Genomic DNA, 19256 nt, shown 5'->3' on the forward strand with positions numbered 1-19256 from the left:
ATCACAAAATTGCTGTTTAGGAGGTGGAGATGCAGGTTTGTCCACGATTTTGCTTTGTTGTGTGAAGAGGGGATGGATGCTCAGCATGATGACGTAATTTGAAGGAGTCTGTAAAAAAAGCTATTGACCGTAAACAGTGTCACGGGGGCAATAGTTGGATCTATCTTTGGTCATGTGATGAGTCGTACTTGCAAAAGAAATGACTGTAAAAAGAAAAAGAAAGACTGTAATCAAGGTTTTCATTTTTCCATGGAATGCAAAAAAAGAGAAATACAACAGTATTTTTTTTCACTGTACTACATTCCCTTTTCCATGTTTATTTTGTTGAAGTGTTTATTCAAGTTAACAACTAATGTTGTTGCTTTATGAAAACGTGTCTAAGGCCACTTTGTTTATTGCGAAGACACAATGGCAGGGATCATTTTTTTAAAAACTGCATTATCCACAAGATTTAACTACTGTATTGATTTCTTTTTGTAGTTAATTCACAAGGGTAAAGTAAGATCTTTCTTACTTCTGGGATATTTTTCAACTTTAATACAGTGTTATATATAATAGCTTTGATAACCTTTTGAAAATGAATATCCAAAAGAATATCTAAATCTTGAACGAATATCCAAACACTTCCATGTTCGTCCCAGCACTAATTATACATATACACACACTCAGACTAAGACCTAGGAGTCCCGTGAGGTTCCAACATGATGGAGTGGGTACTGTATTGTCAATTTTACCATACTCAGACCCCTTACTTATTAAATACCACATCTCTGAATAGATAATAGTCTCCTTTAATGAGGCAGACATGTTTGAAAAAAAAAAAAAATACACATGCGGCTTCTTTACTTATGACATGTTTTGTTATTAAACAGAATATTCTGAAGAAAACAGTGGAACCTATAAAACAGAAATACGAAAATAAAACAGCATATCATACTTATTTATTATCTAAATTATGAATTTAAACTAGCAAAACAGCATACGTAGTACTTACATTTTTTGAAGAACTTGAGCCATCACAACCCCATTCGTGAGATCATCTATTGTTTTACATGATGCTTCAACACCAAAGGTTTGTATCTGGAAAAAAAAAAAAAGTGATTCATCACCAGGATATAGTTAATTTATAATAGCATGCCTAGGTTTCGCAATGTGAATTTTGGATAAATGTCAATTTTATTTTTCAAGGAAGCTGTGGACCAAAAGTATGCCTTATTGACTCTTTTCACGCATTTTGGGAATTTATATTAGAATCTTTGTGCTAACTGCAAGGATTCTATGACGTTTCAAATATTAAAACAAAAAACAATTATTCCAGATTTTTTTTTAGAATTAGATATGATGTGAATTAATAGTTTATGCTTATCTACAATTCAAATTGATTAGTGCCTTTAATAATGTTGTGATAAACCAATTTTCGTTATATACATATACATATATACACACACACACACACACACACACACACACACATATATATAGATAAAGGGATAGATAGACAGATATATAGATAGATAGATTCACACACACACACACACACACACATATATATATAGATAAAGGGATAGATAGACAGATATATAGATAGATTAGATTCACACACACACACACACACACACACATATATATATAGATAAATAGATAGACAGATATATAGATAGATAGATTTCACACACACACGTGTTTCACACCATATATATATCTATTTCCCTATCTATGGATAGATAGACAGATATATAGATAGATAGATTCACACACACACACACACTTACAGTCAAAAGTTTACATACGCCAATAAAAAATGTATAATTTCTAGAAACTTCTCAAACAAATCATTTAGGAAAAATCTTTTGTAACAAAAGTTTTGCTTTTGTGGATGGGGAAAAAAGTTACAAGAAACAGATGTCTACAGTTATTTATTTCAGCAATTTTTTGCAAAACCCAATTCAAATTTGTATTTTTTTTCACTCTATCCATAACTACAAAACACACAATAATGGCACATTTACCATAGAAAAGAGACTTAGGCGATTCAATTACTAACATTGCTAAATGTCTTTCCAAATTAGCCTACTATGTTTTGATTAATGTTTCTGAAACATACAAGGAAACATATGTTATAACGAATCTTTTTCATGGTAAAAGTGATAAAAGTCTTGTGCAAACTGAACCCCCCCCCCCCCCCCGGCGGCGGGTACATGCCTACAAGAACACAGGAATCAAGGACACACAGACCAGGGGACTTTGCCATTCTATAGTGATTTGTCTAATTACAGGGCTTAAATGTTCCAGCTTCAGTCTAGTAATTATTTCCTTTGTGTGCAAAACGCAATTAGCTACACTCAAGCTCCAATGGTCGGAACTGTATAATCGTGTTAGGAAACTTATTTTTCAAATAAAGCAGACACACATTCTTTACACAATGAATGTACTGTAGACTAGGCCTGCATTCTAAGAATCATGTAGGTACAGTGCATAGAATGTGTTTCATTGTTACGATTTTCCTCCTGTGATAACTTTAGTACTACAGTAAAGATTTAAATTAGGCTTCGGTGCAGTAGTGATCTTGTTTGGGCATGTGTGTTAATCTCAATGTGTCTGATTTAAAATCAACAGTATTGAGATAAAGGAACTACTCTTCTGTAGTTTTGGGACTTACTGTAAGAAACTCACAGGAGAGTACAAGCGAGTAAACTCGGTATCCCTTATATGATAAGTGGGTAAACTCTATATTGCCCAAATTAAAAGTGGCTAAATGCTGTTCAGCTGCGTATACCCTCGACTACATCACTGCTCCAGTTGTAACCTTACATTCTAACTACAAAGCACAGACATCCAATAAAAAGCAGACAATAGTATACCCAGAAGTGCAATGTACCTATTTTAGTTAGATATATTATTACATAGTTTGATTTATTACACCACACTTAAATAAGAAAAAGGCTGAGATATGGAACTATGATGAAATAACTTAACCACATAATAACCCCACAAAGGCCAACCATAACTATTTATAAACTATAATGAGAGTTTCAGTTTTCACACGATCACAGTAAACGTATGGTCTAAACTGAAATATAAGAAAGTATGTAAATATACATTTGGTAGTAAGGAAACCCGATTTGTCAGGAGCTACGTTACAACAATCTCTCTATGCGTAAGATTTCTGAATTTACTAAAGAGTTGCTGCTGCCACATTGTTAATTTTTTATACAGTATATACTGTGTTCATATTGTATGAATACATGTATTCATACATATTGTAACGGCGAGTGCCACAGCTGCCAGGCAGGGACTTTTCCCGGATCCCTGGGCTAGGGGAATTCCCCGCACAGCTGCCAGGCAGGGACTTTTCCCGGATCCCTGGGCTAGGGGAATTCCCCGCACAGCTGGCAGGCAGGGGCTTTCCCAGATCCCTGGGCTGGGGAGTTTCCCCACAGCTGGATTGGCTGAAGCGGGCACTGCCTCCCTCCGGCTCCCCTATAAAAGGGGCTGGGAGCTGGACATCGGGGTTAGCCTGGAGAAAAGGGACTGAGACCTGTAAATTGTTTAAACTTGTTATTTTGGTCAGTGTTTTGTGTGCGAAATAAAGCCAAGTGGTCTACTTTGAGAAGCTGTTTTGTATCCTTCTTGACATCGCTACAATATGTAGGATTGGAAGTACAAGCTAGGTGTAAAGTTACTTCTGAGAGATACATTTTTCGAAAACCAGCAGCTGCCTCTGTTGCTATGTCTGTGCTTTTGTCTAAAATCAAAGTATGGAATCTCGACTCTTGCAAAGCATTTACAATTTATGACGCAAGTGGTTCATTTAGCGCATCCACAAACTGCCATGCGTAGTTTTTTCTTATATGATCTGCACCCATTGATAACCCATTCCTTTCCATCAGCCTTATAAAAAAAAGGCAGATAACATTTTGACACAACGAACAACTGTTTAATTAATGCTACTATTGTAAAATAAACAAGCAAACAAATACTAAAAAGAAACATATTCCTACAGTGGAGACTTGCGGCTTTATAGATGGCATTTTGTTAGTTTTTTTAGCCAGATATCATTTCTGAGGACATTTGGAAAGATGTCGAAGCAAATATTCTTTTTTCCACCCACCTTCTGGAGTGATCTTTCCAGATGTCCATTCATTGGATAAGCTGTTACTAACCCACAGTTTTTAAATGCAATTGAAAGAAAATACCGTATTAAAATGTAAACAATAATAATAATAATAATACTACTAATAATAATAATACTACTAATAATAATAATAATAATAATAATAATAAATAATAATAATAATAATAATAAAATAATATAGCAAGAGAGCGATTCTTACTGACAGAAGATTTGTTCGTTGTCGAATGAGAACTCTGAAAGCCTTGGATCAGACCGTATCCAGTAACATATCCCTGAGCGCGCTTTACAGGTTGTTTACCTTTGTGCTTGATTTTAACTTGGTTGATGGACCGGTATTTGTGGATGGAGGGTTGTTGGATGTTTTATCGACACTTAAAACATTTTTGCCTAGCAACAGCAGGTGCAGCATTGCTAGTATTTTCACTAGAATCCTACAATGATGTTGCATCTGTTAATAATACACTCGCGAGTGCTACAAAAAGTACTACTACCAATAATAATAATAACAATAATTATTACTATTATTATTATTATTATTACTGCCTTATCTACCATAGTTTCAGGTTTGTGAGAAAAGAAAACCGGTAATTGAATGCTGCACCACTGCAACATGTGTAAATAAAAAAGCTACGAGTACACACATATCCAGAAAATTCTCGCAACTGACGCTTGCCCACCGGATACGTTCATGCGGACTCTGAGCTTATTCTACGTGGCCGGTAGATTTGTTGGCACCTCTACATGAACGTAACATGCATTTTTACAGAGGGAAATCAGACGCAAGACAGGTGCAAATAAGTGGTTTAACTTGTAAATAATTACCTCAGGTACATAAAGACTTTCAAGCTGTAACTCACATAGTGATCCAACAAAGCAACTATGAAGACCAAGGCGCTTTCAGAACAAGTCAGGGATAAAGTGGTAGAGAGGCACAGAGCAGGAGAAGGGTACAAGAAAATTTCAAAAGGTGCTGATTATCCCTCTCAGCACAGTGAAGTCCATCATTAAGAAGTGGAAGATGCATCATACCACCCAGACACTACCCAGATCAGGTCACCCTCCCAAACTGAGCAGCAGGGCAAGCAGGAAACTGGTCACATACACATCACCCAGTTAACACCACTGTCAAGCATGGCCGAGTCAAAGTCCTGACTTGAATCCAATCGATAATTTATGGCGAGACTTGGGGATCGTCGATGGACTGCAATCTTCAACAATTTTCCCGTGAAGAATGGACAAAAATTTCAACATCCTACTATGCAACCAGTAAATTTAATTTTGTTCATTTTCTTCGCAAGTTTTGCTGACATTTAACCTCATATAACAGTGTTCAGTTTAAGCACTACAGCTTTGAATTATAAAAAAAAATAGTTAGTTTGAAAAACTGTGCATAAATTATTTGTAATTCAACAAAATGTGACATTACTTATAGGGGGTGAATACTTCTAAACCATTGTGCTCGTGTGTTTCTTGGTCTTAGTGAGAATATGGGAAGCACTATTTTGCACACATTGTAAGCTGCTGATAAGCTTAGAGGAGATACATGCAAAAGGAGCATCACGGGATACAGTAATCCAATCTTGATGAAACAAAGGCATGTGTAAACTTTTCTGCAGTCATAACAATGAATTGCAACCGGTTTTTCCATTCACTTTAGATGCCAAGCCATTATTACAGATTGCAAATGTGCCACTCAAACAGAAACACCAGTGTGCCGTCAGAAAGAGTTTTCACTACAGCAGGTGATATAGCCTAGTAAGTATACTGTAAAAAGTGCTCTAAAGTGAGTACAAGTACAATGTTTAAGTATAATTTAAAGGGGCTTATGTGATGTCACTACAGCTTCTGTAACACTGAAATGTAAACAAATCTGACTGTCAACACACTTTTGATAAAGCAGATTACACAGCTCTAGGAATAAATAAATGAATGTGATTGTTCACTACAGCTTTAAAGTTTTTATTCCCTTTGACAACATTGAAAGATTTTTTTGAGGATGTATCACACTTGGTTTAGTTTGAGCATGTTGAATCCTTTCTCTCAAATGGAAACAATTATTACAATGTGTGTCATGTTCATTAATACGTTTACTGGTAAAGAAGATTAAAATAATCTTCCTGGGGACTCCCCGAGCACCTCACCTGGTAAAAGCACAGCTGCGTGGTGTGCAGGGATAGTCAAAGAGCGCAGGTTCGCGTCCTGGCTGTGCAAAGTAGGCGGTCTTCGCTGGGGATTCCGAAAGGAGCATTGCACTGGCTCTGGCAGAGTTAGAGAGACAAAACCAGCAGGGACTGTTTCTCCTCATCACGAGTGTCCAGGCACCCAGTGAGCTCAAAAGCAGACACCTGCAGAGCTGGCCTCCAGAGGGTGGTAGCTCACTAACATCCACTCTTGAGTTTCTGGGTGTAAAAGAGAAAGTCGTCTTGGTCGTGGGATCGGAGGTCGCCCGCTGTGTGGGGAATTGTTGCGGTGAAGGGGGAAATGATTGGACACTGATGATTAACACATATGGCCTACATGCAATTATCAATGTTTCCATATCAAAACAATGCTGATCTCATAACTGGATTATACTGTTGTACACAATGGAAACGTTTCATACTGGCATACCTTTAAGCTAGTTGATTTCAGCAGGCGATATCACATTAATTTATTTGTACTTGTTTACATTACTACTTTAAAAAAAAAAAGCCAAATAGAACTTAAAAATGTATTATGCAAGTTCACAAGAAGGCAAACATGCATGACACATATAGCAACCAATGTACTGAGGTATGTATTATATCATTGTGACCCCAAAGATACTGCACACAGCCCTAATTATAAGCCAGAATTTAGGTTACTCAATGTACTTGCTGTACAAGTTTCAACACAACTGGATGATGTATTTTTGACAGATCCAGATAGAATATCCTTCCCTCCTGGGATTATCATCAGTTCTTCACTACTGATGGACGCTTTACACCACACTAAATAAAGAAGGACCTGAAGGAAGATCCCATTCTTTGTTCACTTTGCTTGCACAGTCTATGATACGGCTTTCAGACTGGCACTTCTACAAATAAGGAAGTCTAAAATTAAGGTTACTGAAGCTTGTTGCCCATATACTATGGTACTATACACAGAATACAGAAGTCCAGACAACACATGTATAACTTGTCCGGTTTCTATTGTGCAATACATACTTGACATGCTCCAAAACCCAGAAGCGTTGCAGTTCTTGACACGCTCAAACTGGCGCGCTTGGCACCTACTACCATACCCCGTTCAAAGGCATTTAAATCTTTTGTCTTGCCGATTTACCCTCTGAATGATACACAATCTATGTCTCAAATGTGTCAAGCCTTAAAAATCTTTATTTAACCTGTCTCCCCTTCATCTACACTGACGGAAGTGGATTTAACAGGTTACATCAATAAGGGATCATAGCTTTCACCTAGATTTACCTCGTAAGTCTATTTCTTGGAAAGAGCAGGTGTTCCTAATGTTTTGTACACTCAGTACACTCCACACACACAAACACACTCCACACACACACACACTAATGACTGAAGATAGCCTGCAGAAATTAAATGAGCTTTCTGGTAGAAACTTGGTTTAAACTGTAATAAAATCCTAAAGAGACATATAAACTAAACATTTAAAATTGAAAATGTCATGATTTATGAAGATCTTGCATACACTATTAGTTTTTTTTTTGTTTGTTTGTTTTTACATTTACATCTGTATTCGTTTATTATCTTCAGTTGCAGGACAACAATCAAACCAATGTGAATTGGGACTCTGCTGACACAATTTAGATTTTGGGCAGATGACTTGGCTGCTCAAATGCAAATTAAACATTGACATACTTTTTTAACCATTTGATCACAAATTGGGTTTTAGACTGCATGGAACTGGCTGAAGTCCAATTTTTAAAGTGGAACATGATAAGACTTGACTCTGGTTTCCTGAGCAGAGATTCAAACATACAGCACAATACATTAATTGCTACAGCCTGGTTTGTAGTGCTTTGCTCTCCAGCATCCAATTTTAAATTTCTTTGAAAGGTTCACAGATTCTTTCCATTCCATTCTATCAAACCCACCAGCTAAGAACAAAAGCATTTGACAGTACAGTATACACAGCACATTGCCAGTAGAGGTGCAACAATTAATCGATGCATTATGATTAATCGTCCTAAATTAGAACCCAGTTTGAAGTTTCCTGTTGCTGGTTTCCATTTATCAGCGCGTTGCTAGGATACACACTTCTACACTTCTACATTAGGCCTCTACATTCGCGATGGATAAGCTAACTCAGAAGTAGACCTATAGTATTCACATTTTCTTGGATTAAAAAATTTAAGCAATACATTTTTTATTTTTTCAAAATAGAAGAAACTGACAAAGATTGATCATTTCTGGGGGTTAGGGCAATATTATATAAAAAGAAGCTGAATTTACTACAGCAGTGTGGCAAAGTGCCCATCCCTGTGTGTATTTTGTGTTAAATGTTGTATGTTAATGTTGGTGTATAGTCACTGGTACACGGGATATAAACGGGTCTGTGTAACACAAGTGTTTAAAATGTATATTTGTATTTAGGCACGAGGATTACACAGCACTTCACTTGAAAGTAAAAAGTAATAATATGTGAGCACGGGGAACTGCACTTTATTAATTCACGTGAGGTTGTATCGCGACTCCAATTGAATGATTGATTAGCAATTGAGTCTCGGTACAGCTGCATAAAAGCAGCATGTTTTCACTCACTCGGGGTTGTGTGTTCGGGAGTGGAGAACGGGGGAGAGAGAGAGGAGAAGCGTAATTATAAATATCAATTGCTACGAGTGCTGGAAGCACCAGCACCGTACTTGTTTTGTGTAGCGTTCATCCACCCTGTTTTGTTAGTGTCTACTCGTTTTGTTTGTCTATTTATTTTGGCCTCACGTGCCGTGTGCTGTTTTTGTTACAAACCTTTTATTTTCTGACTGTCTGTTCATTTATTAAATGCTGAGCAACACTATTCGCTCAGCTCCACCAAACTCAAACCTCCTGTTTCTGGTCTGACGTCCCCCACTCCGGCCGTCTTTGTGACAGGCAGTTAAATTAGTCAGAATTTGTGAGAATTATTAAAATGTTTTGCTTTGCTTTGGACATAAAATGTTAACACTAATGAACAACCATAGTTCAGATACAAATCACTTCTGTTATAAATTTTTTTTTTTTTGATGATGCAGACGCACGCACATTCTTTTCAGTTGTTAAAAAGTCAAAACTTATTTTTTTTATAAATTGGAAATGTTCTAATTCTAATTTCAATGTGCCTTTTTGTTTATTATGCACAACAGTGTTTTTAGTTATTGACGTCTGTTAAAAAAAAAAAAAAAAAAAACAATGTTTTTTCTTTATTTTGAAAAATAAAACAGCATTGAATGATAAATGCCTATACAGTAAATCGAACAACAAATAAGGTTGTCGATCGCACCATTAATTGCCATACATGTGTATAAGTTGTAAAACAAAACATAACGCTTCTGAAACCACCATAGAGCTTACTGAGTGGTGATGTGATCGACTGTATTTATATATCAGTAGTTTTGTCAGTTCAAAACAATTCTAGCACGAGTGTGCTGCTGCAGACTACTCTAGGTTGTCTTACTAGAGGCTAGACAATTAATCATTCTTGGTTTGAGTATTATTGTGTCAGATCCCAGCACCGTTGAAAGCATTCAAACAAGGGCTTTTCAATGAAATGAATAACTCTACACCAGATGCGATGCGACAAAATGAATAGAACCAACACTTTTGATAAGTATCTTTCACTCCACAGGGGCAACTAGGGAATTGAGCAATCAGAGAACCGCTTCAATGAACAGTGTCCACCAGGTTGAAGCAGAATCCAAAATGGCAAAGGAAAAAACAGTACTTGCCGTGGAAAAATACACAGAGCTTTGACAAAGATCATCGCAATTATAAAGATACAGAGATGAAAGATAATATATGGGAGAGCATTTTGAAGCAACTGGACAAGCCTGGTATGTATGATTTATTGCCATAATATGTTGAAATACCATCAGAGAAGACATAATTTCCACAGCATGCTGATGAATATGTACCAGTTTTGATCATAGTTTTGTCAATAGCAATTTTAATAACTTTACAAACCTAGAAGTTTTCAGTAAGGTCATGTCACTGCGAAAGTTTTTTTTTTTTCTTTAACTGTTTTGCTAATTACAGTGAAATACAGTAACATTCATCCCTTTTCTTAAGCACGGTTACATCATCTTAGGTTAGGGTTGCCACCTGGCCCCATAATTCTGGAACACTGTGAGACAGAACAGGATTTTGCAGTTGCCTTTAAACTGAAGGAAATCAACATGTGAACTGAGCCCTAAACCTTTGCTAAATTGATTCTGGTGACTAATTATCCTGAGGCAGCATGACAATACAATAATAGCTTTTAACAAATGAAATAAATAAATAAGTACATCATCAATATTTATTACTTTTATTAATAGTTTTAAAAATATATATTTTAAAGTTTCTTTATAGTTTCTAATAGTATATCACCTTCTCCCACTGAAATCATTAATACTGAGCAGCTGTTCACTATTCCTGACACCAGACAGCGTGAACACTGGATCAGTGTTGTTATTTAATTGGGAGAGTCAAGGTAAATTAGGGCTATATATTACTAATTAATAGGATATAAATAGCATCTTTTAAATATTGAGAACTGAAATATAATTTTGTACAAAATAAAAATAAATATCTTGAATAAACCTACACACATGTTTATTCAAGATGCTTTTTTATTTTGTAAGATTTGTATTATCACAATGATTCAGATAATTAGGAAGCAGTATAAATTAAGCAAGTGCTTAGTGGTCAATTCACGTGTTTACTGCTTTCAGTTTAAGGACAACTTAAAAACCATGTCCCAAATTTGACAGGTTTGTCTGTCCAGCGACAGCATGCTTTTGTTGGAAACAGCTACTTGTCCATGTAATGTTTTATTTTTAGCTTGAAACAGGCAATGCTGTTTTCAATGAATTTGTTCCAAAAGGCAAATGTATCTGTAGTTGCTCTCAAATCAAAATGCAAAAAAATATCAAGATTTCTTGAAAAATTCTTGTAAGAGTAATATTATAAGACAGCAGACTATATATGCTCACGTAGACAGCCAGACGGCAGTTCTCCAAGGAATTGACAGGATTACAACAGAGATTTGGATAACACACATCTAGACTTCAAGAGAAACATTTTATTTAAATACATACTGCTGTAAAGTCAGTGGAGGTAGAGATAACAAACTGGCTTGTACACATATATAAAAAATAACATATTGTAGATTCTACTGATAATAAAAGCGTACTGTAACAAGCTGTCAAAATGCCTACTTTTGACGGTTCTAGGTAGAAGTGCTTATAATTTATTGTGAGATTCTGACTTTCAAACGCCGTCAGGGTACTTAATATATGTATTTAAGAAACGTCAAAAACAGACAAGCGTAGCTCTTTAACACACACAGAGTCATTAAAATTTTAAAAGTGAAAACTGACTCAAAATGACTACCGTGGAGGTTCTGGTGTTAACAGTGCAAGCGAGAGCTCAACTGTATTTCTCTACTGTAGGTTACAATACATAAAACTTCAGGGAGTGAAGACCTCTTTTTATTGATTTGAGTGGCAGTAGAAGAACACGAGTCGTGCACCAAACAGACCACCTCATTGACTGTCGACAATCTGAAATGCCTGAGCCAGTTAAAAAGCTATTTTCCAAGCGATCTGGTAACAGCAGTTCATAAGAGTTCAAATGGAAAGGGATGCAATAGTTAAAGAAGGTAAATCAGTGGTGGGTTAAAACTGAAACGAGCTGTGACCTTGATCTACAGTAATTTAACTTGTCAACTGTATTGGGACATTTTAGTTTTTAATATCATGTCATTTAGCAGCCCCTTTCTACAGTACATAACAGTAACACTGTTTTTGACAGGGTAGTGTCATGACTGAAAAGCTTATCTTTGTAAATATTTCCACACTAATAAGACATTTTTAAAGCAGTACACAGGACAGTAATGTGTTCCTTCATTTCATAACTTACAGTGCTTGTGTGGAGAAGTTTCTAGGGTCACTGCAGATTAACTGTACCACAGTAAAGTTTTGTATGTATTTTTCTGTCTAAACATTCTGCTGCAGAAGGATACCAAAGCAGCTGATGCCATCATAAAAGCACCATTCTAGACTTCAGGTTACACATTTTGAACAGGAAATTCTTTTAAATAATATCTCATTTTAATATCAACCAGAATATTCTTAAGATTTCTAACTGAAGCATAGCACATACATATTTATTCTCAGATATCATGTTTATTACAGTAACAACAAACTCTATTCATACCAGAGAGGTGTTTAACTTATACCTGAGAGTCATCTGAATCCTATGCAGGAACACTTGTGCAAGTTATCTTATTTAAAGGTTGTTCTTCCATGTTTTAAAGTGAGCAACATCTCCAAACAACTCCATTCTTCATTGTGATGTTTAACATTGCAAGATGCTGAATTACAAGGGAAAACAATGACCATAGCAATGTATGTTTATTTGTTGTCTGTTACAGTATTACAGATCCTTCTCCTTTTGGGTTAACTATCAGCTTCCTGTTTTCTGTAAGCTGCTGATATCCTTGTTGTTAGAGAAATCTACCTTAGCAAACTGTGAGATAGTACAGCGCTGGTTTACTGTATCTGTAATGTTGCTTCATTGTATGACCTAGCTATGACCTTTACCCTGGGGTATCCAAATGCAAGCCTGGAACTGTAAACCCTTCTTCCCACTTGCAAAAGCACAGGATCCCATCAACAAATTCATATTGGCATAAAAAGAGAAGGAAAAATGCTAAGACAGCTGACAACAGAATGTCTTCCCTTACAGACAAGACATAACAGTTATTTTGGGTGTAATTACTGTACATTGACCACGAATAGAAAAGAGAAATGGGTATACAGTTAGCACTGGCAGATAAATAATTTTCAAAGTCTGGGTTCATCCTCTGCAGTAAGGAGAGGGGACAGAGAAGGCAAAAATGCAGGTCAGCCAATAATCATCCTCATTTTACATTAAACAACCATTTTTTTAATATTAAATCATTCAGCCTTACATATTTCTTTGCAATATTTATTCACCTGCAGTATGAAAATTATACTATCTAGGCAGCTGCCCCTTATCATTCATGCTGCACTGTACTTTCATAAATATGTATACAGTAAGCAGAGTGGCACAAAGGCATATTCTCCAACACAATCCCCATTTTGTTATTTTTTTACATCAATCTAAATCTTCTACCAATTTACAATTTTTACAACATTTGAACCTGTACTACAAACGTGAGTACTGCGTGTCTACTTTATCTATAAAGTGTAAAAAAACGAAAAAAAAGGTAGAAAAACGCAACAGCCGTTTAAAGTGGTGATATCAAACACAAAAGCCCAAGTTAGGAGAAGCAATTGGGACAACCTTGCCAAGCATCAAGCAAATAGACACAATTGAAAAGGTGCTGGGACCCAATATTCACACAACTGTTGCTTCTAACTTGGCTTCTTGGCTACAATTTGAGTTGTATTTAACGTGGTGTATATCGTGTTTTGAGTACAAAGTACATTAAACATCAGAAAGTAAGCACTGTGAGATGAAAGATCCTGCTTTTAGCTCAGTTTTGGTGCGAATGGCATATATCATGCATCTACACTCTTCAGACATACACACATACATACATATACATTATATATAGTGCCTTGCAAACGTATTCAGACCCCTGACCAATTCTCTCATATTACCAAATTACAAATGGTACACTGAAATTTCGTTCTGTTTGATATTTTATTTTTAAACACTGAAACTCAGAATCAATTATTGTAAGGTGACATTGGTTTTATGTTGGGAAATATTTTTAAGAAAAACAAAAAACTGAAATATCTTGCTTGCGTAAGTATTCAACCCCTGTGCTGTGGAAGTTCCCAGTTTGCACCAATGAAAGAAATTGTCCTAATGAGGACACAATTACCTTACCATTGGCCTCCACCTATGAACCATTAAAGTTGCTGTCACATTTTCTGAATAAAAACCCCACTGTTGAAGGATCATTGGTAAGGCTGTGAATCTGAAGGAAAATGAAGACCAAAGAGCATTCTACAGAAGTTAGAGATAAAGTAATACAAATGCATAGATTAGGGAAAAGGTACAAAATAATATCCAAGTGTTTGGATATCCCAGTGAGCACAGTTGGAGCATTAAATCAGGAAGTGGAAGCTGCATCACACCACCCAGGCACTGCCAAGAAAAGGCCGTCCCTCAAAACTCAGCGCTCAAACAAGTAGGAGACTTGTGAGAGAAGCAACAGAGAGGCCAACAATCAATTTGAAGAAGATACAGAGTTCAGTGGCTGGGAGTGGAGTAATGGTGCACCAGTCAACCATATCAAGAGCTCTGCATAACACTGGCCTGTATGGGAGGGTGGCAAGAAAGAAGCCGTTACTCAAAAAGTACCATCTGAAAGCACGTCTGGAGTTTGCCAGAAAGCATGAGAATGACCCAGCTGCGATGTGGGAAAAGGTTTTGTGGTCAGATGAGACCAAGATAGAACTTTTTGGCCAAAACTCAAAGCACTATGTGTGGCGCAAACCTAACACTGCCCATGCCTCAAGACACACCATCCCTACAGTGAAGTATGGTGGTGGCAGCATCATGCTGTGGGGATGCTTCTCATCAGCAGGGACTGGGCATCTTGCTACAATTGAAGGAAGAATGGATGGAGCAAAATACAGGAAAATACTGCAAGAGAATCTGCTTCAGTCCTCTAAAAAACTGAAGCTTGGGAGGAAATTCACCTTTCAGCAGGACAATGATCCCAAGCACAAGGCCAAAGCAACATTGGAGTGGCTCAAGAACAAAAAGGTGAATGTCCTACAGTGGCCCAGTCAAAGTCTTGATCTCAATCCCATTGAGAATCTGTGGCACTATTTGAAAATTGCGGTCCACAAGCGTCGTCCAACCAACCTGAACAACCTGGAGCAAATCTGCCAAGAAGAATGGGCCAAAATCACTCCAACACTGTGTGCAAAGCTAGTACATACTTACCCCAAAAGACTTAAAGCTGTTATTGCAGCGAAAGGTGGCTCTACCAAATATTAATGTGTGGGGGTTGAATACTTATGCAAGCAAGATATTTCAGTTTTTTATTTTTCTTAAAAATATTTCCCAACATAAAACCAATGTCACCTTACAATAATTGATTTTGAGTTTAAGTGTTTTAAAATAAAATATCGAACAGAACGAAATTTCAATGTACCATTTGTAATTCAGTAATATGACAGAATTGGTCAGGGGTCTGAATACTTTTGCAAGGCACTATAGATATATATATATATATATATATATATATATATATATATATATATATATATATATATACTATATCGTATCTCACATATCTATATACAATATGTATGTGTGTATGTATGTATTACATGTATTATGATGTGTGTGTGTGTGTGTGTGTATATATATATATTGGTGGAGTTTAAAAAAACAAAAAACATTTTTTTTGTTTTTTTTTTTTTGTTTAATAACACTGAATGTTATCAGATCTTCAACCAAAATCTAATATTAGATAAAAGGGATCCTGAGTGAACAAATCACACAATTTTGATACTTATTTCATTTATTTATTAAAGAAAGTTATGCCCCCATGTGAAAAAGTAATTGCCCCCTTAGACTCAATAACTGGTTACGCCACCTTTAGCAGCAATAACTGCAACCAAACGCTTCCTGTAGTTATTGATCAGTCTCTCACAGCGCCGTGGAAGAATTTTGGCCCACTCCTTCATGCAGAACAGCTTCAACTCAGTGACATTTGTGGGTTTTCAAGCATAAACTACTCGTTTCAGGTCCTGCCACAACATCTCAAAGGGGTTTAAGTCTGGACTTTGACTAGGCCATTCCAAAACTTTAAATTTCTTGCTCTTCAACCATTCTGACGTAAACTTGCTTGTGTGTTTCGGATCATTCTCTTGCTGCATGACCCATCTGCGCTTCAGCTTCAGCTCATGGATGGATGGGCTGACATTCTCCTGTAGAATTCTCTGATACAGAGTAGAATCATGGTTCCTTCAATGATGGCAAGTCGTCCAGGTCCGGATGCAACAAAGCATCCCCAAATCATGACACTACCACCACCATGCTTGACCATTGGTATGAGGTTCTTAGTGTGGAATGCAGTGTTTCGTTTTCGCCAGACATAACGGGGCCCATGCCGTTCCATTTTTAACTCATCTGTCCATAGAACACTGTTCCAGAACTCTTCAGGAATGCGCAGTGGCGCAGCGGGCTAAGGCCATGTGCTCTTCAAAGACGTCATGTTGCAAGTTCTAACCATGGTAATTTTAGATGTCCAGTTATTTAGCTTTTTTGTTTGAAAGGTCACCACACACTCTTAAAGTAAATGGAAGAAGAAGAAGAAGAAGAAAGAAGAAGAAGAAGAAGAAGAAGAAGAAGAAGAAGAATTTTACCTTAGTTTGACATTGTGTATAAGAGGTATTTACATTTTTTTTTTGGTTTTTCACATTTGATGTAAGAAAGTTTCAGACTATTGGTACTGATACAGATGGTAATTCTAAGTGATTTAAGTTTTGCCGCTGCAACATGGTGAAAACAGCAAAACTATTGGAGCTGTATAGAGACTCTTGGTAGTTTCAAACAAGTTTTTTTTTTTTTTAAACTTGTACGAGGAACTACCGTTTCTCTCAATGATCCGTACAGCAGGACACTAGCTACAAGTCCAGAGCTTTACTAATCTCAACTGGGTACAAAAATACTTTTAATTGCATTCCACACAATTAACATGGAATTACACAAATAATGTGGGGAATAATTGGAGGGTTGCTGTTCACCTCTCCAAAAGTAATAGTCTGAGTTTCAACAGCTACCGCAAAAACTATTTAATCTCACTCCACTCGCAACAAATACTTTTACATATTGCCACAACATGGACAACATAACACCAGTGTTTAATTATCATGGCTAGGAAATAATGGAGATTTTCAAAGATCTTTTTTTTTTTTTTTTTCCCCCAGTACAGTAGGCTATGTGAATAATATTAAATAGTAAAATATTTGTAAAATTATTATTTTTTAAAACACCTGCTACGTTAGAGAACTAAACACATCAGGTATTTCATTTAAGGCAAAGGTTTTACTTTTTGAAGAAAAGGGGAGTAATTTATATATTATAGTAAAAAGTATAAATTAAACAAAAGGATGAACCTGGATCACTGGACTGAATTTGTTGCTACATTGTTTACTGTAAAAACCTTTGTATTTTCTAGGTATTTTTAGGGGGTCCTAAAAAGCGGTGAGCGACTTATACACTGGTGTGACCTATAGGCTTTTTTCCTGAAATTGCTGTCTCAAAAAGGGGAGGGGGGAGAGACTTATACACTGTTTTTACAGTACTTGTCAGCCAAAGAAAAGGCAATGCAACACCATAAATTAGCACATGCTTCTCTGTCTGCAGTTACATCATCACACCTGTGTATGGTTTACAACCAATCACAAAGAGTAAATTATACATCAAAGTGAATTTAAACTGTTAATGCATTTCCACAGTGGCCTAAAGTAGACAGTACACTAAAAAAGTCATTTTTTTCTTAACGGCTAGCATTGTCCATGACCAACTAAACACGTTAGCAGTGCCTTGTATAAACTCCCAAATCACTGCATGCTCATTTTGCAAGCAATTCTGGAAAAAACAGAAGCTCCATCAATCTGAAATAACACAAGAACAATGTGCCATGTGATCCAATGTGAAATCAGGTGGCACCTCTCTACCAGTGACCAGCTGATTGAATAACACACACTGTTGCACTAAAATCTGTACTCTGTGGGGAATATGGGAATGTTTTCAGGAATACCAAGTGAACAGAAGGTTCACACCCTACAAGTCCAGGTACAATGAACTTCACAGCATACATATAAATAGTTAACTACTGGTATCCACTTTAAAAATCAATTGAAATGCCAAAGTATACATCAAAATAATGTATACATGTATGACAACAATATGGGAGAACAGTCTGTCTTCACAATGCAACGGACTTGGTGAAATAATATTCAGTGACACATTTCTAGTTATTACTTTAGTAAAACACACACACATAAAGCATCATTTGAGATCATGGTGCATACAATACAAGTATTTAAAATCATATCTCGGTGGCCCTGATGTAAATTACAGTTTATTATTATTAAAGAAAAAAAAAAAGAAAAGAAAAAACACACTTTGGCTTGAAACTAGAAATACACGTTATGTCTAGCAATGTACTGTAACTAACAAGGGTGGAGTACACTTACAACAACCCGCTGTCAAGCAGGCAACATCAACCGAATCAGACATTTCTACGTGTCTTTCCAGACTCAATTAACTGAACTTGTCTATAACTTCAGTCTTCATTCGGGTGGACGACAACTGAACAGTAATAACATGAGACAGTCTGCTAATCAAAATCTGCCGTTTTAAAGTACAGTGTGGTTAGTATAATATGTGTTACATATTAGGACAGCACCCTTCAGAGGCTCTTACGACATCAGCTGTCAGGAAAAGACATGGGATATTCATTCCAGCTGTAGCAATACAGATCAACAACGAGCCGATTGAGAAACTTATTTTAAATTACATTGTATAACTAGATCAGATGTGATGATACCAGAAAGGAAACTCACCCATGTCACCAGACTCTCGCACAACTCGACCCGATCCACCGAATCTTGGGTATTCATCATGGATCGCCGCGATAGTCCCCAATAAATGTAAGTTAATAAAAACAAAACAAAAACAAAAAAAAACCTTCGATTTTAACACAACACTAGAAATGAACAGATGAATATCCACACAGGCGTTCTCGGTCACTCCCGACCTTTCCCTTTGTTGTAAACCACCGGGATATTGATGGTGATGATGACAATTAAAAAATAAACGATAACAGACAGCAATACACACAAGCGCTGAACCGGTTTCTGCCTTTCTCCCTGTCTCCAACCAGGCGGGGTCCTACAGCTGCCACCCAACACGCGTCGGGCGCCTCAAGC

General features: G+C 36.6%; 1 protein-coding gene across 1 annotated transcript in view; it reads right to left on the reverse strand.

Annotated features, from left to right (window-relative positions):
* Positions 1-19187, reverse strand: part of LOC121314479 (protein Hook homolog 3-like) — a 56936-nt gene extending 37749 nt beyond the window's left edge. Inside the window, 2 exon segments of the mRNA XM_041247805.1 lie at positions 995-1080; positions 18891-19187. Coding sequence (XP_041103739.1) covers positions 995-1080; positions 18891-18950 — 146 coding nt within the window. The 5' untranslated portion in view covers positions 18951-19187.
* Positions 19188-19256: the final 69 nt, after the last annotated feature.

The sequence above is a fragment of the Polyodon spathula genome, chromosome 1 (assembly GCF_017654505.1).
Source record: "Polyodon spathula isolate WHYD16114869_AA chromosome 1, ASM1765450v1, whole genome shotgun sequence".
Taxonomy (NCBI): domain Eukaryota; kingdom Metazoa; phylum Chordata; class Actinopteri; order Acipenseriformes; family Polyodontidae; genus Polyodon; species Polyodon spathula.